The 23,078-nt window shown below is 37.0% G+C and overlaps 2 protein-coding genes across 5 annotated transcripts in view; one reads left to right on the forward strand and one right to left on the reverse strand.

Moving 5' to 3' along the window:
• The window catches only part of LOC129432543 (protein mono-ADP-ribosyltransferase PARP12), a 164,730-nt gene that overhangs the window by 46,156 nt on the left and 95,496 nt on the right, over positions 1-23,078 (reverse strand). The window lies entirely within an intron of this gene.
• Positions 820-20,345, forward strand: rerg (RAS-like, estrogen-regulated, growth inhibitor). 4 transcript variants are annotated; one of them, XR_008640061.2, is made up of 6 exons: positions 820-972; positions 2,657-2,803; positions 14,908-14,964; positions 15,732-15,847; positions 16,768-17,240; positions 19,506-20,345. XR_008640061.2 is itself a non-coding variant. In XM_055190689.2 (6 exons), the coding sequence occupies exons 2-6, from the start codon at positions 2,743-2,745 to the stop codon at positions 19,512-19,514; spliced, it is 510 nt and encodes a 169-aa protein (XP_055046664.1). In that variant the 5' UTR covers positions 820-972; positions 2,657-2,742; the 3' UTR covers positions 19,515-20,345. The 4 variants fall into 4 exon arrangements, 3 of the variants coding, with proteins under 3 accessions (XP_055046664.1, XP_055046662.1, XP_055046663.1); XM_055190689.2 differs by having other exon boundaries at positions 16,768-17,034; XM_055190687.2 differs by lacking the exon at positions 19,506-20,345 and having other exon boundaries at positions 16,768-18,513.

Here is a 23,078-nt window from a genome sequence, read left to right on the forward strand (position 1 = left end):
GTAAATCCACAGTGTTGTGCAGGTTGTGGTTAAAGTCATGGGATAAGTGTGTAAAGTTTTGAAAACTGTGTTCAAGCAATGAAAAACGAACTAGAGTTTGGTCCACATGAACTGCTGCTGTGCAGACTGTAGTTAGAGTTTTGCACATGTGACTCCAGTTGTGCCCACTGGCGTTTAGCAATCGAAAAAAACTGTATTATAAGTGATATATCATTATTTATTTATCTTGGCTGTGAAAATGATAATTGTGTTGTGTGGGTTTATAGTGGTTATGTAACCACCGGAACAAACCAGAAGACTTCAAACGAAACTACAGTTAATTGAGGCAAATAACGCGAAGTTTATTCGCAATACGTTAAGCTATTTTATGTCGTGTTGATATCATCATACTAATTTCTTTAATTTGATCAAATATACCGAGACAAACTTACCACGAAACGTCACAATTTTAAATATTTTTTTGTACATAAAACGTTTACCCGGTTTCCTGTCGCACGTGACGTCACTTCATGCAAGGCTATGCTATGCAATTAATTAACTTTTTTTAAATAAAAGATTGACCGAATGAAAAATGATATTGATATAAGAGGAAACATAAAAATGTAAAACAATAAGGACATTGCAACAGAAATAAAACGAAACGACATCTGCTTACAAAATTTAGCAATATTATTTATAAATACCCCCGTGCAATTTTTATATACATTTGGAAGAAAAAAACATTATATAATTTACTTGAATTATCAACTTTTTAATGCGAGTTTAAATCACACACACATAGTTGTGCGTTCTGCCTGTTCTTATCCAGTAGATGTCGCTGTTGCGTCACTGTTGATGGCGCGTGACGTCAGTGTGTAGGCGGACCCCTCACAGACACACGCACTGAATGTCTGATCTCTCAGCCGCATCCACACTCACGCCTCATTCTCATCCTCATCATCAGATCTGGTGTGATCTCTGCAGGATCTCACGGTAAGCGCGCACTTTTACTGCTCACACACACACGCGCACACACACACAAGTTTATAAACACTGTAGAAAAATTTAAATAGGCAAACATTAAGAGTCAATGACATGTGACATATCACCGTACTATTTAAATGACATATCATAATATAACTGACATAATGACGGACGCTGTTATTGCATCACAACCATGGTGGTGACGTCACTGTTGCTATAAATACGTGTGTTATGTTCATATGCATTACTGGACAGATGATGATTCTGTTGATGTAAACTTTGATATTTAATGAGAAAATGCTTGTGCTGTCATGTAAGTGTCATTGATAAAGGTCACGTGACTGCATCATATCACATTTACTGTACATCACATTTGTATCTGTATGAAATGAAATTATTTCAATGGGCAGTTATTATTGTAGGAATCAGTGTTGTTGAGTATCTTATTTTGAGACATTACCATGATAAAAAAAACTTCATGATATAAATGCATTTTGAGAAAGGAATAAAAACGTTTTTAGTCCGATATTGATTGTTTTGTTTTGAGTCTCACAACGTTGTGTGTTTGTCAGCATCATCCACCTCAAACCCCTTCAGTTCACAAGTGTTCAGTTTAAGAGCTTTAAACATCAGAATCTGATCAGTAATCTGTACAGACACACTTGGCAAATAGACGGCATTCATACAGTACTTCAAACCTCTGCCTGTACACAACTCTACCATATAAGGACCCTGTGTAAGACTAAAGACCCTCAGGACTCAATTTGAGCACATGAATGACAGCTGATTTAAATGATTACATATCAAACAAATGACTCACAGAACAAAATCTGACCAATAAAATATTTCTCAACTGACAAAACTAGAAATGTGATGTTTTTCAATGTGCTAGGAGCATAGAAATGTATGTTTGTGTTGTTAGTTCTCTATAAGCGTTGGTTAATCTACGTTATACCACGGGTCTGTTGAATGCTTTATTCAGATTGGTTGAGAAATGTTGACAGGTACGCATTATTTTTCATTTTTAACGCACACCTGACCTGTCAAATGTCTTAAAATAACCACCAAAGCAATGTCTTTGGTAACCATGGTATAAGAGGAATAATTGACTCCGGTCCTTTGAATTATTAGAAATAATGCACACGTCGTGCCACATTGCCACCTAGAGTGTGCATTATTTTCGAATAATTCAACAGCCAGTCGTCAATTATTTCGTACATATCAGGAATTTAACTGCCTCATACACATGAATCAACTGATTCAGTTAAATTCATGATATATATATAATAACAAATATATGTATAATTAATAATACAATATAATAATTATAATATAATATATGTATATAAGTAAGGAATAATTGACGACGGGTCGTTGAATATAATAAAATAATAATGCACATCCAAGGTGGTAATGTGGCATGACGCAAAGCGCGGGTGTGCATTATTTTCAAATAATTTAAAGGTCAATTATTCCTCTTAAACCATGGTTACCACAAAAATTGCTTTGGTGCCTATTTTTAAGACATTTAAACAGTTACGTGTGCGGTTTACAGAAAAATAATCAACACCCATGGAACATTTCTCAGCCAATAAGAAGAAAGCATTCAACAGACCCGTGGTATAATAACAATTATATTATAATGACTGATGTTATGAATCTTACACTGTCTGTCATGTGTTGATGTTTTCAGCTGACGATGGATTGCGGACAGTGTGACTACGGTCATTAATATCTGATCTGTGATTGGCTCGTTCTGTTTTTGTGGCTGCTGTCACCATGGCGAAGAGTCCAGAGGTGAAACTGGCAGTTTTTGGCAGAGCAGGAGTGGGCAAATCCGGTAAGTCTGTGTGTTTGTGTGTGTGTCTGGTTGGATCACTAAAGTTTAAAAAAGTCACACAAAAATCAAGGTCTTCAATGGTGTAGGCAAGAGCATGTGGTTTGTTGGACTGGCTTTTGATTCAATGTCACTGGTTTGAAATGAATCCGCCTTTTGCTGTTATCACTCTTCTTATCACATCGAAAAGAGATTTATTTTCAATAAAAACTAATAAAATGTTTGAAAAGTAGAAGTAAAGTGCCTAAAGAGTGTTTATTAAGATGAAAAGTATTTTATTGATTATGTTTAGGGGTCGGTGTAGGAAGGGATTTTAATATTGCACATCGCTAAGAAAATCCAGATATTGCACTTAGTGGAAATAGCCGCTGCCAATGTTTTTGTCTGTTGTCAGTTTAATCTTAATGGGTGAATCAAATATCAGTGACAAAGATGTTGGGTTGTGTCCTGAAATAAGAGAAATAAACTTCAGATGATATACTGTAAACACAATAGGATTAAATAAAACGTTAGGAATGTTCAGCGGAATGTGATGTTATTTGTAAAATAAACACGAGGAGGTTATATTTCCAGTAGTGTGAAGAGTTTTTTATGGTCTCTATGGTCTAAAGTAAAGCAGATCATATTGTGTTTTAACTTCAGTTGATGATTGACGGATAAACTTTGGCTTCATTGTTTTCTGCTACAGAAATCGTTTGTTCTTTAGTTGTTTTGAGAAGCATTGAGAGCTGCTAGAAGATAAAGCAGCTGATCATTTCATTGACACACAGGAGATCTCTTAAATATCTCTGTCTGTTTCTCTAGACAACAATGAAACTAAATAAAGATCAAATGTAAAGTGTTCTGCTTCTCAGATAAAGACACACAACATCTCATCCCATCACAGTAAGCCTTCACTACTGCTGTTTTATATTCATGCTGTTTTTTCTCTGACATTCTCTGAATGTTCAGATTTGTTGTTTTCAGTGTAATAAACAATCAGTGTTGATCACACCTTTTTTTCTTAAGGTGTGTTTGTTAAATTGATCACATATTGGTTTATGTTTTATTACTGAGGGTTTCAGAAATGCCTCTAACACAGCAAAGGTTGGCAAATCTAATGAGCGGTGCTTTGTTTTATCAGGGATAGATTAAATAAACCCATGTGCCCTTATCAGTGACCGTAGGGTCAGATCCCTGTCTGATGGTCTTAAATCACTCTGAATAATCATTTAAAGAAAGATCAATGTTTCTGTGACTCTGATGATTTGTTTGTGAGAATTGCTCAGTTCTTACATGAAGCATTGAAAAAATCCAATTATTTGTGTTATGGAGGTTACTCAGTTATTCAGTAGAGACACTGTTTAATACTCACAGATGACAGGAGAAAATAACACAACTAAACATACAGACCTAAAACATTCAGACCACCAAAGATCAGCAGGAAAATGTGACTTTATTAATATAAGACCTCTCATCAGAAGAGATACAACTGAACTAAACCACAGAGGATCTGTCTGTTTTTCTCTCTCTGTATCTGTCTGTCTGTATTTTGCAAGAAACATACAGATTGTAAAAATGAAGCAGAATAGTGTAGATGGTGAAAGGGGGAGAGTTTCTTCAGTCATGGGTCAAATACAAGCGCTGGAGTAGCTATTTTACTTTCAAAGAGTTGAAACAACTTGAGTTGTGTCAACTGAAGAAATAAAAAAGGGTAGAGTTTTAATGGTCATAGGAGAAATAAATGAATTAAAAATTATTTTCATAAATGTATATGCTCCAAATAATGGATCAGATTGTGTGGAATTGTTTAGAAAATTGCAGAGTGCAATAAGAAAATGTGACAATGATTCTTGCATAATAATGTGTGGGGATTGGAATTGCACCAAAAATTTTCTTTTAGAGGAGTCTCACTCACTGTCTAGTAATGCTCTTTCTAATATCATTAAAGAGTTTATGTTAATGGATGTGTGGTGGAATATGAATTAGACAACCAGATAGTACGGTGGCCTTGAAGTGCAAAAATAAATTACAATGGTAAATTACTTATTTACAAGATTAAAAACAAATTTACAAGTTTTTTAACACATTTACAAGTTTTTTAACAAATGTACAAATTTTTAAACAAATGTACAATGAGTGAATAAATGTACAAGTTCTTTTCAACAAATTTACAATGAGCGAACAAAATTACAAGTTTTTTAACAAATTTACAATAAGTGAACAAATTTACAAGTTTTTTTTAACAAATTTACAAGTATTTATTAAACAAATTTACAACGAGCGAACAAATTTACAAGTTTTTTTAACACATTTACAAGTTTTTTAACAAATGTACAAGTTTTTAAACAAATGTACAATGAGTGAATAAATGTACACATTTTTTTAACAAATTTACAATGAGCGAACAAAATTACAAGTTTTTTAACAAATTTACAATAAGTGAACAAATTTACAAGTTTTTTTTAACAAATTTACAAGTATTTATTAAACAAATTTACAACGAGCGAACAAATTTACAAGTTTTTTTTAACACATTTACAAGTTTTTTAACAAATGTACAAGTTTTTAAACAAATGTACAATGAGTGAATAAATGTACACATTTTTTTAACAAATTTACAATGAGCGAACAAAATTACAAGTTTTTTAACAAATTTACAATAAGCGAACAAATTTACAAGTTTTATAAAACATTTACAAGTTTTTTAACAAATGTACAAGTTTTTAAACAAATGCACAATGAGTGAATAAATGTACAAGTTTTTTTAACAAATTTACAATGAGCGAACAAAATTACAAGTTTTTTAACAAATTTACAATAAGTGAACAAATGTACAAGTTTTTAAAACAAATTTAGAAGTATTTAAACAAATTTACAATGAGCGAACAAATTTACAAGTTTTTTAACACATTTACAAGTTTTTTAACAAATGTACAAGTTTTTTAACAAATGTACAAGTTTTTTTAACAAATGTACAATGAGCGAACAAAATTACAAGTTTTTTAACAAATTTACAATAAGTGAACAAAATTACAAGTTTTAAAACAAATTTACAAACTCAATTTACAAACTCGTCACGCTTCCCTGTTTCAGTCTATGTAACCCCGGGAGTGAACGAACAAGGCAGTCCTGATTAAAAAGTTCGGAGTACCCAAACATTAGTAATCTAATGAGAAAGTCAGTGAATTATTTTGATAACTGCCATCCAAAATGTGTGAAACTTGGAAAGCTAGCGTTAGCTAACTAAAGCTATTTCACATACCTTAAAATAAGGTCCAGTATCCCTTTGAGTCACTCGGGAAGCGATGAAAGGATATATTATCAGTCTCTTTCCGTTAATAGGATGTACAGCCTAATACACAACATTGCATTTGCAACTATCATGTGATTAACGGCTATACTTTCAGGTTTGTTCCCACCGGAGGCTCGGATGGGCGACATCAGTGTATTGTACCTACCCTTTCAGTAAAAAACTTAAATTTGTTTTAAAACTTGTAATTTTGTTCGCTCATTGTAAATTTGTTTTAACACTTGTAAATTTGTTGAAAAGCTTGTAAATTTGTTGAAAAGCTTGTAAATTTGTTTTAAAATTTGTAATTTTGTTCGCTCATTGTAAATTTGTTTAAACACATGTAAATTTGTAAAAAAAAACTTGTACATTTATTCACTCATTGTAAATTTGTTAAAAAACTTGTAAATTTGTTTTTAATCTTGTAAACAAGTAATTTACCATTGTAATTTATTTTTGCCCTTCCTGGCCATGGTAAGATAGTATACATGGGTGAAAATACTAGATTCTAATGTAACTGTAGCAAGATTAGACAAATATTAAAGCAACACCAAAGAGTTTTTTTACCTTAAAATAACGTTTCCAAAAAAGTTTCAGTCGTTCATCCACTCGAAACTGGATGAACGGCACTTTCACATTCGCTTTGCAGCACTCTATCGGCGAAAAAAATGCACTAAAGAAGTTTCCAACCGTCGGGTCGCGGTCCTCTAGTTCAAGTAAAAACTACAAAAACTTGCTTTACGGAAAGTTACAATCCAATCAGAGCCAGCTTTGCTGCAGTAGGCTAAATTATTTAAGACAGTGGTAATAGACAATTCCGCTTCCAACCTGTAGAGGAAGCAAAGAGCAAAAACTCTTTAGTGTTGCTTTAATAGAGTATCTAATGTTAAAGGGGACATTCCACAAGACGTTTTTAAGATATTAAAGAAATCTCTGATGTCCCCAGAGTACAAATGTGAAGTTTTAGCTCAAAATACCATATAGGTAATTTATTGTGGCATGTTAAATAGGCACTTTATGGGCAGGGTTCTAAATTAACACCCGTCAACCCGCCAAATGCGGGTTAAAATTAATTTTGGCGGGTGTTCGTAAAAACTTACTAGCCAGTTTGGCCAGTGATGCATGAGGCCTTGCATGCATGATACATAAAGCTCTCGGACGTTTATCCCTCTGGCAGTACTTCCTACATTTCCCATCAACACTGTGCCGTAATTCTACGCGATGATGTTTTATTCGCACACTTGCTGCGGGCAGTTTGCAGCGAAACCAGTGCGAGAAACCATGGAAACGAACTGAGCGCTTCCACTAGAAAACACAAGGAAGAAGGAGAACGAACTGGCAGAGCAGGAAGGATAGACTAAAAGTCAGGGCTGCCCCAGGGTAAATCTTTTGTGCCCAGGTGTAACTCTCAAGTTTAAATTTTAGCAGTTAACTAGTGTATTCCTTTACAAAGATAAGATCTATATGCAATGCAGTTACCCAATTTACGCTTGTAAAAGCGATGAAGCAGTCGCACTGACGCGTGCACGCATGTATCCATGTCCACGCGCGTCTTTGCGTTCATCCGCTCGCGCAACTGCATTCAAACATTATTTCCAAACATTTTATGCCATTATGCCTCTAAACATGTTAATAATGTTAGGTATGATGAAGATTATACTTAAATATTTTTAAATACATATTTATCTTTCGCAGTACCTGTTGCACTTTAGAATAGTGGGTTAAGCAAAGGACATTGTATATTGCACACTTCTTGCACAGAGAAACGAAGAAAGCTTGCATTTGATCACAAATATGTTGTCATGTTTTTTCAGGATTGTCGCATGTACGCGAAAGAAAAAGCGAATCATTGTTGCATTCAGTGGCACTCATAATTTCTCTTATTTTCACCGGGAAAAAATTGGCTAGTGGAAATGCTGATTGGCTGGTAACTTTAGAAAGTTACCAGCCACATTGGCTGGTGGTCAAAAAAGTTAATTTATAACCCTGTTTATGGGTCTGAGCAAAAATGCACCGTTTTTGTGTGTATCCCTTTAAATACAAATGAGCTGCTCAGGTGGGCGGAGTCTCAAGCGCTTGCGCTGTAGACCTCACAGAGCATCAGGGAGATTCTCTCACGAAAGAAGTTAGTAAGCATTATTTATTTGAACAAGTTTAAAAAGTCAATCATCTGTTTTATGCATACTAAATACATGTTTATCAGCAGATGGGGAACATTGTGGAATAAAAATAAAGACTTTTTGTCTCATGCTGCTGCCAGTGTTTTAAACAGGCACAATGATTTTCATCATGTTACAATAAAATACACGTCCACAAACACTCAAGCACATTTAAATGATCTGTAATAAAACAACACGTTTAATGCTGTTTGTGTTTGAGGGAATACAAACGCGTCGTGCTCATTTTTTCTCTCTGTCTCTCGCACTTGTGAGGCCGCTTCATGATTGGATAGCGCAGATGAAGGGGCGGTATCATTATAATAAGCTCCCCTTAATACGTCATGGGGGGAGCGAAATCCGAATGACCTATATTCAAATGCTTGCAGAGAGAGCCTTACCAAAACAAAGTTACAGGGTTGCTATTTTTCACATTTTCTGGGTTGGTAGAAGCACTGGGGACCCAATTATAGCACTTAAACATGTAGAAAGTATGATTTTCATGGAATGTCCCCTTTAACATTTTCCCTAATGGTTTTTCTGATCATCATGCTGTCACCATGGATTTTAATATTACCAATAGCACGCCCTAGGTTTTATTGGCATTTTAATTCTAAATTACTGCAGGATAGGTCTTTTTGTGAGAAGTTTGGTGTTTTTTGGAAAATGTGGAAATTGAATATAGGCAATTTTGAAAGTGACACAATGGTGGAAGGTGGGAAAAACACAAATAAAGTTTTTTTTGTCTTAATTTTTCCTACAATACTACTGTGTGTGTTAAAAAGAAAATTAAGCAGTTGGAGATGGAAATTATACAGTATGTATGGAAAGTGTTTGGTACATGAATTTTTTAAGAGTAAGAAACTTGAATTAAGATCTATCTTGGAGGAAAGAGCGAAGGGCACTTTAATAAGAGCAAGAATTTCTTCTATTAAGGACATTGCCGCTCCCACTTCTTATTTCTTTAATCTAGAGAGGAAAGTTGCACAGCAAAAGCGCATACTTCACCTGCGCAAAGAGCAGTGGCGGCTCGTGACTGCTCATCCGAGGGGCGCTTATTCAAAATAAGTGTTAGGAGTGTGATGTGTGTTGCTTGCGTTTTCAAAATATGTGTTTGTTGCATCATGTGAACCATGTGCATCACATATCTTGTCAAAATAAGTGCCTGCTGCACACGTGTTAAAACGGTTTATGATTAAAGAGATGCTCATGTTCACAAAATACACGCAAGAGCCTCCCTTAACAGTAAACTCCGATTACGCATTAAATTATGCGAGTATCTGGCAAATGCGAGCATCTCTTTTATCATAAAACCTTTAGACGCGTATGCAGCAGGCACTTATTTTGACAAGCGTGTGATGCACACAGGATCTCTCGACGCGCAGAACACATATTTTGAAAAAAGGAACCACACACATGGACGGGCTACATACATGTTGTGATGAACTTTGCATCAAGCGCCCTCGAAAAAAGGAGTCACCGGCCGCCACTGGCAAAGAGAACGGAACATTAATATCGTATCCAACAGAAATGAGGGAAATGGCAATGAATTTTTATGCTGATTTGTATAGACACATTGACTGTGACTTTGAGAACATGGCACAATTATTACAAGGACTCCCAAAGTTGCAACCTAGGGATAAGGAAAAGCTTGACACTACACTACACTCCGCTGGGTTAAAATGGACCCAATGCTGGGTTGTTTTAACCCAACTGCTGGGTTATTATACCCCATGGTTGCATAACAGCAACCCAACATTGGGTAATTCTTAACCCAGCATGTGTTCTGTCCAGTATTTACCCATTATGGGTCAAAAATAACCCAGCCATTTTTAGATTGTATGATTAACTTCAATTAACTTACAGATGCAGTTCAGCAACTGTCCACAGGGCGGTCACCAGGAATAGATGGTTTACTGGCTGAATTTAATAAGATTTTTTGGACTGTTTTAGTTGAATTTATGAAATTTGTTCTGAATGTTTTGAAAAAGGCACGTTACCAACTAGCTGTCAGAGGGCTGTGAGCTCTCTTTTACCAAAGAGTGGAGATCTTGGTTCTTTAAGAAATTGGTGGCCTATTTCTTTGATGTGCTCAGACTACAAAATATTGGCAAAATAAAGAGATGTTATTAATGTATCTATAAATAAAATTGCAACGTGGGAGTTTTATCCATTGATCAGGAGAAAGCTTTTGATCGGGTGGGTCATGAATAAATTTACAAAGTCCTGGGATCTTTTGGGTTTGGGGATGTTTTTATTTCATGGTAGAGGAGCTTCAATAATGCTTAAGATGAAGAATGGTTTGACTTATCCATTGCCTGTAAAAAAAGGGGGATACGGAAGGGGTGTCCTCTCTCAGGGCAATTATATAGTCTAGCAATTGAGCCCCTTTTATGCTAATTAAGGAATGAATAAAAGGGTTCTGTAGTTCCAGGAGACCCAAAGGAGTCAAGAGTTTTTGTGTCGGCCTATGTGGATGATGTATCTATTTTTATTACTGGGCAAAAAGACATACAAATACTTCTTCAGCTAAAGTCACTTTGGGAAAAGTAATGGTTTTTTTGTGGGCCAGTGGGAAAATGGTGGGCCACCTCAACTTCCTGGAGGTTTGCATTGGGGAAGAGAAGGAATAAAAGTGTTTCTAGGAGTAGAAAGTTATAGGAAAAAGAACTGGGAGGGTATGCTGGAGAAGGTGTCTGCTAAGTTGTTTAAATGGAAATTGCTATTGCCAGAGCTATCCTACAGGGGTAGAGTTTTGGTTACAAATAACCTAGCCATCTCTATGTTATGGCACAGACTCAACGTTTTAGAGCCATCAGATGACATTGTTAAAAGTAACCAGAGAAAGTCTGATTGACGTAAGAGCAGGATCCACACTTTTCCATTACAGGCAGTGCAGAGACTGTTGTATAAAGAGGACGTGGAGTGGACGAATGTGGCATGCACTCTGCTAAGGGAAACATTGAATCTGGGATACAACAAGCAGCTGTTAACTGAAAGTTAAAAACTGCATTGTAACCATTTTACTTCTTTCTACAAATCCATGTTGAAAGTGTGGAGTATGACTTTTACTGTGACCAGAGAGATTTTGCGACCACAGGACTGGATCAAGGGAGAACCTTTGTTTCACAATGTTTTGATGCAAACAAACATTTTGTTTTTGAACAGTGTGAGGAACTGACTGGTCAAAGCGGGATGTACTAAGATCGAACATCTAAGGGATGATAATGGGTTGATTACCACAGTTTCACTTCAGCATGAGACAGGAATCTGTTCTGTACGTCTCTTGGATCAGATGTTGGAGGAAGTACGCTCAGCGCTGCCTGGAGCCTGCAGAGAAGCACTGGAAACTCATTCGCAGCAGGGCTGCAGCTGCAGTTTTTTACCAAGTGTGGAAGTTAAAACTCCAGAGTTGGGATTATTTCAGGACATTGGTAAAAAAGGAAGTTGGAGATCTCTGTACAAGCCTCCCATTGAGAAGTGACAGCAGATTTGCAGTGGAAGGGAGTGTCCTTTTTGTGGGAGAGATGAAACGGTAGAACATTTGTTCATCCAGTGTGGGAGGTTAAGAGGCCTTTTTTATTTTTTAAAGATTTTTGTAGAAAACATGGGTGAGGAATTTTCTTACCAAGTTTTTATCAGTCGTCCAAAGTATAGTCAGTGAACGAAGAAAAATGGTTTTGCTAAATTACCTGTTGGGATCAGTCAAGTTGGCAATTTGGGGGACACGGACAAATAGGATTGTGGGTACTGGCTCAGTCAATACAGAAAAAGTTCTGAAAAGGATGCTGGCTGCTTGAATTAAAATGGGGGGGGGGGGTTGTGTGAGGTCGAGGAGGTTGAAATGTTGGTTTTAAAGATGTAATGAACCGTAATCTGAATTGACTGAATTGTTGCTGTTTGTTTTATGATGATTTGGAAGGATTTATGACGAATGAGTAAATATGTTTTAAACCTCAAACCTCTCTCTGTATCTGTCTCTCTCTCTCTGTCTGTCTGTGTCTCTCTGTTTGTGTGTCTCTCTGTCTGTCTGTCTCTCTCTCCCTCTCTCTCTGTGTCTCTCTGTCAGCTCTGTCTATCTGTTTCTCTCTCACAAACACATCAACTCATCATCACTGTACTTCATTGGCCTTCATCTTGTTTATTTACAGTAAATCTGTCTACAGTCATTTATGAGTCTCAGTCTGTTTTTCTGGAGATCAGACGGATCAGACAGTATGAGGGTTGTTGTATTTTCTGTTTGGCTTGTAAGAGAACAAGCTACTGCTCGCACCTGCTGATATACATCTGTGTGTGTGTGTGTGTGTGTGTGTGTGTGTGTGTGTGTGTGTGTGTGTGTGTGTGTGTGTGTGTGTGTGCGTGCGCGTGTGTGTTCATATGTGCGGTGCAGATCATGAACATGCTGAGGAAAGTATGTGCATGTATGTGCGTGTGTCAGTGAAAGGGAATTGTGGGAAAGTTTGTGTAGGGTCAAAAAGAGATCGTTGACCTTCAGCTTGAGGAAATGACTCAGTGATCTCCTGCTGAATTTCTGTTCAACACAAGTTCTAGGGCTGTCACGATTATGACATTTGGCTGCCGATTAATTGCCTAATAAATTGTGGTGATAATGACGATTAATTGCCTGTTTTATTGATTTGACATTTAATTCTCTTACATTTTTTTTGTTTGTTCATGAAATAATTTTTTACACATTGTTGTGATTATTTAAATTAAATCTTTTCCAAGGTTTACCTGGCAGTAAATATTAATACACATAACACATTTAATTATTTAATGAATATATCTTTCAAAAACAAAAAATTCTTCATAAGAAATAAACACAATAAAGTGTCTAGGATTAGCCTTAAATAGTAGCTAGTCATATATTAGTACTGGACCACAAGTTTGTAGTGGCTGCAAAAAGATCATTACGAATAGCATCCTTTACTTCCCTAAATTTGGAATTGCTGTTTTGGAAATGTTTTACCTGGCAGTTCATACTGCTTATTAAAGTTTTGCAGCATTTCTTTAAATGCTGTTTTTCCACTGTATTGAACGGCTTTGCAATGTATCGCGTTACATTGTCACTTAAGAAGCGTTATCTGATACGGTCTCATTTATACAGGCGCTGCAGCTCCCTCTTGTGTTTTTAAAGAGATGTGCAATCATTGCGGTGATCTGAAATAATCGCGATGAGGTCAAACAATCGTGACAAGACAATTATTTAATCATTGTGACAGCCCTAAACACAACAGACACTCTAACCATTAGACAACATGTTTAATAAACACAGCAGCAGATTCTAATTTTGGATTCAGACACTTAATGATACTTAAACATACACACAGAAAGAGAGAGAGCCAGAGAGATGCATGCTGGGATTGGTATGATATTAGTAAAGATGAGTTTGCCGGCAGTCTGGGATGATGAGAGTTTGTGGGAAACAGACTATAGAAAAAAATCAGATAAAAACAGCAGATTCACTTCAGCTGATGGATAAATAGATCTTTCAGTATCAGACCCACCTGTGCATCTCTTAAAAACCCTTAAAAGAAATATTTCATTCAAAACAAAACTCCTGTAGTTTCAAACCTGTGTAACACTGAATGTTATATCCACCTTATTTGCGAACGCAGAAGTAAGTGATTTGACGTATTTCTTTTCAATAGCCGGCTGGTTGAAAACAGTGTTGTGGGAGCACGCAGAAAACATGATTAAAACAGTTATGGTAAATATTTACTACACCTCCCATGTATAACCCAGTGGGAAGATGAACTGAAGAAGGGATAACTGAAAAATTATTTTGTGTTGTTGCTCAAGGGGTGACGGATCTTCGTTGCGCAACTATAAAAGCACAGAAGCATACCAGTATTATATTAAACTATCACATGTATTCAGTATTGTTTTTGTTTTATGAAAAATATTATTACATTGCTTCTTATGCACTAGAGACATTACCTTAGGTAATTATTTGTTTTTTCATTTAAAACATAACAAAAGTATGCAAAAACACATAAAGAACTATTATAAACATTAACTAAGCAGTTTATGTCGTATGTATTCTGTACTGTAATTGCATTTTTGTAATAACATATATTAGCAGAAAATATAAACAAGCTAAATCAGCATATTTTATCAGTATAATATTAGTTGTTTTTAAACAATTATTGTATTTATTGTTTACTGGCAGTTTCTATAAAAGGTTTTACTGGATGAATGTGTGGATATAGATCATGGGTGCGTGCGCCACATACACATTCAGCTCTGGTGTGTGGATTATGGTTAAAAACTAATTTTCTGTAGAGATTTACTGTGTTTGTATCAGCTATTATGGCAACCCCTAACTGCACAAATTATGGCAATCCTTCCAGATTTCATAATAAACATTGAAAAGCCAATCAGCACGGCACGCTTGTGTCCCTCGTAATACGACTACCATTAGCTTTAGTGGCTCGCCGAAAGGTTTACACCCACATTTACATCAAAAATAAGGTGGATATGATCAAGATTGTTGTTAAAGGGGTCATGACCTGAAATTGAAATTTGCCTTGATCTGATACAGTATATAGCAGTTCATTGTTTCCACTATATATACAGAATATACTTCATGTTTTTAATAAAAATACATTAACAGAGTGATTTTAACTGTAAAGATACAACTCATCAAAAATGACTGTCTTGTCTGTCCATCCATCTAGCTCTGGTGGTGAGATTCCTGACCAAGCGTTTCATCTGGGAGTACGACCCAACACTCGGTGAGACACACACACATGCTTATCTTTCTCTTAATCTGATTATTAATTTGAACTTGTGAAATGACATAAAAGTTTTATATCTTTCTCGGAGATCATTGTAGGATTCTGTTCACTTAAACTGAATTCATCTGTGACAGAGACTTAAATCTGTCTGCTGTTATTTCTGTCCATATCACATAAATGAGATGCTTTTAATCATCCTTTCATAGTGAGTAATTGAATTTCTGTGAAGTTGAAAGTCTATGAATCATTCAGATTACAGCATCATAAACTGAACTGAACATCACACAGATTCAGAAGAACCTGCGGAGAGTAAATATTGTTTGCGCTTGGCTGAAGTACATCAGATGTTTGAAAACATGCAGAAACGTCTGAGCGAGCAAGCGTGTATGAACAGGTCGAATTCTACATCTGATTCCATTTCAGCAACAAAAACAGCAGACAGAAATAAAAAACTGTTGCCCACAGCAACATTGACCTACAGGATATCATTATGTCCCAGATTGCACCTGGGCTGAACACTGCAGCTAAATGCATGAGAGAGAGAGAGAGAGAGAGAGAGAGAGAGAGTTTGTGAAATTATCATGTTAATGTCTGAGCAGAACATCTCTCTGTTATCAACAGTCAGTCTCTCTATCAGTATTTAGCACAGTGTGTTGACGCAGCTGTGCTTTTATAACAAATTTGATTGATGTTTGTCAGTGAATGACCTGTGGAGGTGTGTTATAAAAGATTGGGATCTTTCACTAATCTCTGCCATCCTTCAGTTATGTTTATAGATCCTCAGAACTCAGTTTGTGTCTTCACAGAGTCCACGTATCGTCATCAGGCAAATATTGATGATGAGATGATTAGTATGGAGATTTTGGACACAGCTGGACAGGTAACACACACACACGCCTGTTGTGTGAAATAAACTCTGATACACATAAACAGATTATCTGAGCATCGTGTCCACGCAAAGGCAGCTTAATTGTGCCGCAAAATTTTACACAGTCTATTACGCAGACTTTGAAACAGCAAACAGGGAAAACAATAAAAGGCATGACTTAAATAGCATCTAACTAATGTTAGCCAACTCCATTTGCCATAAGTGCTGGAAAAGCACTCAGTTTCAGCTCGACCGCGATTACTTCCTGCTGCTCAATCTGGTCCTTCTTCTTAATCCTTTATTTATTTATTTTTTATTTTATCTCAAGATATTTCACTTGCTTCCACTGATCAGTACTGTAACTAGCAGTTACACAGCAATCTGCAACGTTGTTATAAGACTCTGAGAACGTTCACATGACCTCAAAAACATAAAAAACAGTATTGATTTGCTAACAACAAACGTGGGAGAGTTTGAGGCCCACAGTGCTGCGCCCCAAGGTGGATCTGAAACAAGCCAATTAGAGCTCAGCCTCAAGTCACATGCTTTTAACAAATTTACTGACCTACATACACACTCATTTGGGTGGCGCCCCAGACACGCACAACAAACTCAGTTTAAATTTTTTTTTAAATAAATGATAACATGAAATAGTACAACTACATGATTTTATTTTGTATTCATTTACACTATGTATGTAACTTTTTGGTAACATGTTAAAGTAGCTTTCTTCTCTGGCCAACTTTAGTCCCACTACTGGCCCACTACTGACCAGCCTCCTCTACAAATCACCCACAATGCACTGCAGTCTCACATTCAGCTCTGACGTGACACACCTACTAACCATCATCCAATCAATACCTGAAAGAGAAATGTTTAGTTGTGATTGTTTGCATGATTTCAGGCAGCTCATTTCATGTTGTTGCTTTTAGGAGGATGTGTTACAGAAGGAGGGTCACATGCGTTGGGCAGACGGGTTGATTCTGGTTTATGACATCACAGACCGTGGGAGTTTTGAAGATGTTGTTCCTCTGAAGGGACTTCTGGATGAGGTGAAGAAACCCAAACACGTCCCGCTGGTTCTGTTGGGAAACAAAGCTGATCTGGAGCACGCCCGACAGGTCTCGACAGAGGAGGGCGAGCGGCTGGCGGCCGACATGGCCTGTGCGTTTTATGAATGTTCTGCGTGCGTGGATCAGGTGGGCACAGGTGGAGGAGTGGCGGAGGCTTTTCATGAGCTGTGTCGCGAGGTGCGGCGCAGACGGGCCGTACAGGGAAAAACACGACGCAGGAGCTCCACAACACATGTCAAACAGGCCATTAACAAGATGCTCACGAAGATCAGCAGTTAAAAGAGAGACGAGTCTGATGACAAGAAAACTGTCAATGTTGTGCTTTAAGAGCTGTATGTTTGTGTGATCTAAATCTATTCAAAGGTGTCTTATCACAAAAAAACAAAGCCGTACTCATGATGAGAGTAAAGTTTGTGTTAAGTGTTTCTTACCTGTTGATCTGAAAAATTTCAAAATCTACAAACCAATGACTAATATTCATTTTTTATAATATATTTGATCAACACACATTACCTGATGGAATGGATTTATGTTATGTATTTTCTGTTATTATTTAACATGTGATGAGGCAAAAACAAACTTTAGGATTAGATACGATCAAAACTAAAATGACAAATTCCGGCACAAAACACCTTGAAGCCCGGTACACACCATATGATAATCCTGCAGAATTTTTACAACAATCCTAGGTAAAGTCTAGATTGTTTTTGTGGTTGAACCGAATACCTTATCAGATTTTCCTGCTGTGCGCGGTGTGTTAAGAGCGTGTAAACCTGCTCGGAGGCACGTCTGAGGCACTCCGATCGCAAATCGGAAATTATTCGACATAGATCAGAAATCCTGTTGTGTGGGGGAACCTTGAGGATAAACCATAGATTATAAAAATAGTGTCTGTGACATCACTCGTAGGTTTGTGAAGAGCATTTTTGAAGCAAAAAGTAGGCAGAGCCTGTCGTCGCCTTCTTGGCAGCGCGTCACTCCTGGATAAGCGAAAATTGGCAAAGAGGGGGAATGTGGGTGGACCTAAGGAGACTGTTTGCTGAAACCACGCCCACCTAGCTCAACTGTAGTGACAGCATTGGCAGTTCACCCGTCGCTCAAGTGGCCACGCCCTTATTATGCAGAACGTTAAGGCTATTAAACGTTAATATGGTTTAAACGGATGAATTACAAAAAAATGTACCCCCCTTATAGATGTCATGAAGGGCAAAATTGGCTATAAAGATCAGAATCACCTTTTGTATCACACATTTATTTCTGCTGTAAAGTTGGGCATTTTTAACATGGGGGTCTATGGGAATTGACTCCCTTTTGAAGCCAGACTCCAGTGGCCCGTCGATGATTTGCAGTTTAAGTAACTTCCGTGTTGGCTTCATGGAAGATTGCCCCTTGGGATAAAAGCACAAGCATGTAATTGTCATGTAAAAACGAAACAATACCCAATCAGAAAGCGAACTGATGAAAGATGAAACATAACAACCGCAGTCATGGTGCAGTCATCGTCCATTTTGATTGTTTACCTTGACAATGAGAGAAACCCTGAGATTTCAGCAAGAGTTCCTGTGAAGGGGTTTTAAAGGACAAGTTCGGTATTTTACACTTAAAGCCCTGTTTTCAGATTGTTTATGGTAAAATAAAACGGTTTTGACTGAAATTTCGACACACGATGCTGGCCCGAGAATTTTCGGGTGTTTGTTGTTTCACCTCCCACCTCTGCGGTGGGTGTGTGGGTGCACTGGAGCAATCCTTCCTAAAATGCATTAAACTTTTGTTTACAAAGACGTGAAACTCACCGAGTGGTCAGGGGTGTTCACTGATATGCTCACACAAAAATTGCTGCAAAAGATGATTTCCAACAGGTGTTTTAGCATTCGTTGTAAACTTGTGGACCTATTTTTCCAAACGCCTCACACCTGTATATTCTTCCGTTGAGAGCTTGAATAATAGACACTCCAGCCCAGTTGGTGGCGATAATCCGCCATTGCCAATTGCAAGAATACAAACAAAGTCTCGGCGCGGAGTAATACTGTACCTCACAGCACATCTAATACAAGTCAATGGAGTTGGACAAAAACTATGATAAAACCTGTTGGAGTGCGTATTTTGCAGCGATTTTTGTGTGAGCATATCAGTGACCACCCCTGACCACTCAGTGAGTTTCACGTCTTTGTAAATAAAAGTTTAATGCATTTTAGGAAGGATTGTTCCAGTGCACCTATACAGCCATTATAGAGGTGGGAGGCGAAAATTCTCGGGCCAGCATCATATGTCCAAATTTCAGTCAAAACCGTTCTATTTCATCATAAACAATCTGAAAACAGGGCTTTAAGTGTAAAATACCGAACTTGTCCTTTAAGATGTGTGGTGTGTGGTGACAGGAACAAATCTGGTAAATCGTAATTTTTTTTATCATGTTTGCGGTTTCTTACATTTTGCAATTTGATAAGATTTAAAACATCTTGTGGTGTGGCCCTAGCTTTAGTAACATTAGAAATGGAGCTCAGGGAATCTATATTTAAAATTGTGAATGTCTGGTGTGAAGCCCTTTAAGGTTTGATGTTTATGGATTGTGTTATTTTCTATATTTGTTCTTACAGCTGAACTGAAGGTCAACAGAGATATCACCATCACACATCTCAATCCTTATGTTGTTGTATTCGAGAAATCATCCATCAAACACAACATTTTCCTCACGTGTAATCACAGTATTTAGACATCAAACACCCACCGGCTCTTCTGTCTGTGGATGAGGAACGTCTCGCTGTGGATCTGTATCTCATATGAGTTTCATTCATTCATTGATCAGATAATGTGAGACTATCAGAGACCAAATCCTGACCAGAGCCATATTTATCATGAATGAGTTGATTCTGCCTCATCATTAAAACATGTCTAAAGTATTTCCATATTTCAGATCTCAAACAAATCTTTTTTAATCAGATTTTCAACTTTGTCTGATATTGATAATAATCTTAAATTTTTTCTTCTTCAGTAAATTGACTTTAATGCTGTGTACAGTACAGAAATATGCACATTTGTGTAAATGTAAATGTCACGAGGAAAAAGTAAACGGCTGCTGGTCTGCATTTTTGAACCCTAATCGTGATGTCCTGAATGAACCCTCACTATACACCTATTAAATACAGACTTCATTATATACATACCCTGTACAACCTGTGATGATATCTGTAATTTAAGAGATTTAAGTCAGAAGATATACAAACCATGAACCAAAAACATCTGTCTCATTTCATAACAACCTTAAACTCAGTGGAAAATTTCCCATTCACTTTATCATCAAGTTTATCTTGGATGATCGTTTGTTTTTCTGCAGAACTCTACAGTACGTAACAAAAAGATGTAAAATATTTTTCAAAATACACTAGAATAAATCATACATACACACAGAGAGAGAGAGAGAGATACACACACACACACACACAAATTCATGATGCAGTATTTCTGCAGAGTTAATAAAAGAAAATTTAAACCTCAAACGCACTCTTTATTGTTGACATTCTTTGAGTTTGTGTTATCATTACAGTGTTATGTGAATGGCTGAATTACATCTGTATTATGTGTAATGCCAAAAGTAGTGTTCAAAAATAATGTGAAATACCGAAGAACCAAAAACTTCAGGCTTTGTGTGTGTGTGTGTGCGTATGTGTGTGTGTAGGGTGTGTCATGTTCAGATGGAGGATAATTACACGCATGTGCCTGAGAATAGAAGCCAGAGAAAACCACTAATTCAACATCAGAGTTTATAAGCGGCAGGTCAACACTGAGTTTCTGTTTTGATGACATCATTTAAATTTACCACACATTTACTGTGTTTTACTGTCCATTAATATAACAGTATGCACACATACAGATCTGCAGCATCAGCACCACATCTTTATAGATACACTGAGACGCACACACAGATGTTGCCATATGTGGTTTAAGGGGACAATTCCATTGACGCAATGCATTTTATACTGTACAAACTGTACTGTATATTCTAACCTACACCAGTCCTTATCCACAATGTCACAAAAACTTGTTGGCAGTCTTTAATTTATGAAAAAGTACCAATTAGTTTGTTTTTAAGACGTTCAGTTTACAGGGACACTTTCGTGTTTATAGCATAATAAACATGTCATTATATACTATTCATGTCCCCGTAAACCACATATACCAACCCACACACATACACACAACAGTACACACAACAGTCCTATAGGAGTTTAAGGAAAGTTTTTTTTTCCATAATGAGAGACTAAAGAAATCCAGAGAGAGGCACAGCTGGGAGACTTAAAATAAAGCCTAACAAACTCCCACAATAACAACACAACACTGCAGCTCGCTCCTTGCACATATCAGCTTGACGTCATATCCGCAACGGGTAAATACGGCTCACCCTTTTCCGGTTTGGCGAAATATGGCGGCGTAAACAGCGTAAAATGAGTCTTAAAAAAGATAGTTTTTTCCAGAGGCAACAGAAAAAATATCGTGAACATTGTTGTGTTCCCACATGCACGTCATCGTCTAAATTCAACGGCGTTTTAAGCTACCATGGATTTCCTAGCGATGTTGAACTCAGAAAGCGGTGGCTGATGAATATTGAAATGGTCTATAGCGAGTTAAGGTCTTTTGCCTTTGTAGGGCAGAACAGAGGCTTGAACAGCTTGAGCAGTTTTTGGAAGTTGAGCAGTGAGCACATACAAAGCGATAAAGAAGGTCAAAATGTAACATGACCATGTTAAGCACAACACACAATTTGAACTCGAACCTTTTGGAACTGCTGAACTCGGAACTCTGACACAAATTACAAGTGCAACCCTACATTTACACAATGAGGTTTTTCGTGCTTCTTCATGGATCTGAAACAGAAAGCCTGTACAGCGACTTCACTTGTGGCTCTGTCTTTGTTTGACACTAATGCCAATCACATATTAACACAATGCGAAGTTAGGCACGTACAAGTACAGGACACAACGATAGACATTTTCCGCCTAATACTACTAGAAAGCAGTACTACATTACAACACGCATATTCTGTCAGACCGGGATTGTTTATTAGCTCAGCAAGCTAACGTAAGCCATAAAGTCTGAGAGATACAAGTTAGACTTAAGTTACCTTCATATCCGTGTATGTATGAAGCGACATACATTTTAAAGCCCTCCTCTAATTTGCTGGTAGGTGATTTGGAGGAGGACTTGCAAAGGCGATGTACGTCCGTTATCGAAAGTTTCGGCAACTTTTGCAAACATCTAGGCTGAATCCAAACCGCCTACTTCCATGCTATGTAGTACGCAAAGTAGCGCTTTTTGCGTGCTGTATGGTTTGGAGGTGGGCGGTTTGGGATTCAGCCCTAGTGTAGAACAGCACCATGTTTAGACCGGAAAAGACAGAGCCGCATTTCCGGTAAGGAAGTAGTTACGTGCAAAGAGCCCATTCACCTCACAATAATACAGCAAACATTAAAACCTTTAAAAAGATGAATTTCCTGTCACAAAATGAAGCTAAAACTGAAGTAATAGTGTTTGGCCCTAGTGATGTCGGTTCTTCTAAGGTTCCTATCTGGGATCTGTTTTTTTTTTAGCAAAAGTGCTCACCCATGTGTACAAAAATGGGAGTTTTATTTTTAAAATTTGACAGGCAGATAAACAATGTGGTCCAAACATGTTTCTTTCATCTACATCGTTTGACTAAAGTGAAAACTTTTCTCTCAATCCAGTCTTTAGAAAAAGTAATTCATTTTTTTTATTTTAAATAGTTTAGATTTAATCAGAACTGGGTCCACTAAAACTAAACTTAAATCTCACCTCATTGAGCAAATGTCAATGACCTAACATAGAGATTTTTGTTTTTATTTCTATTTTTATTGTTCTGTATAAATTTTATTGTAGTTATTCTGTTTTAGATTAGATTTTTCATCTTCATTGATGAAAGAAGAAACCTGCGGGTGATGATCAGTACAGATATATAGTATATACTTTTAACTAAGACTGTAGTTTAGTATAGTGTAGATAAACAGTGTGCTATAGCAGTGGTTCTCAAAATTTTTCAGCGTGCGGCCCCCCCTTGTGTACAGTGCATTTCTTCGCGGCCCCCCAAAGAAAATTTATGACAAATTTGTGCTAAAATCAATGTAACATTTTAATTAAACAAAACATATAAAATAATT

This window comes from Misgurnus anguillicaudatus, chromosome 1 (genome assembly GCF_027580225.2).
Source record: "Misgurnus anguillicaudatus chromosome 1, ASM2758022v2, whole genome shotgun sequence".
NCBI classification, from domain to species: Eukaryota; Metazoa; Chordata; class Actinopteri; order Cypriniformes; family Cobitidae; genus Misgurnus; species Misgurnus anguillicaudatus.

Coding starts and splice junctions, on each gene's coding strand:
- rerg (XM_055190687.2), top strand. CDS start 2,743: ATGGCGAAGAGTCCAGAGGTGAAACTGGCAGTTTTTGGCAGAGCAGGA. Junction 14,965..15,731: donor GGAGTACGACCCAACACTCG/GTGAGACACACA, acceptor GCCATCCTTCAG/TTATGTTTATAGATCCTCAG. Junction 15,848..16,767: donor TTTTGGACACAGCTGGACAG/GTAACACACACA, acceptor TGTTGCTTTTAG/GAGGATGTGTTACAGAAGGA.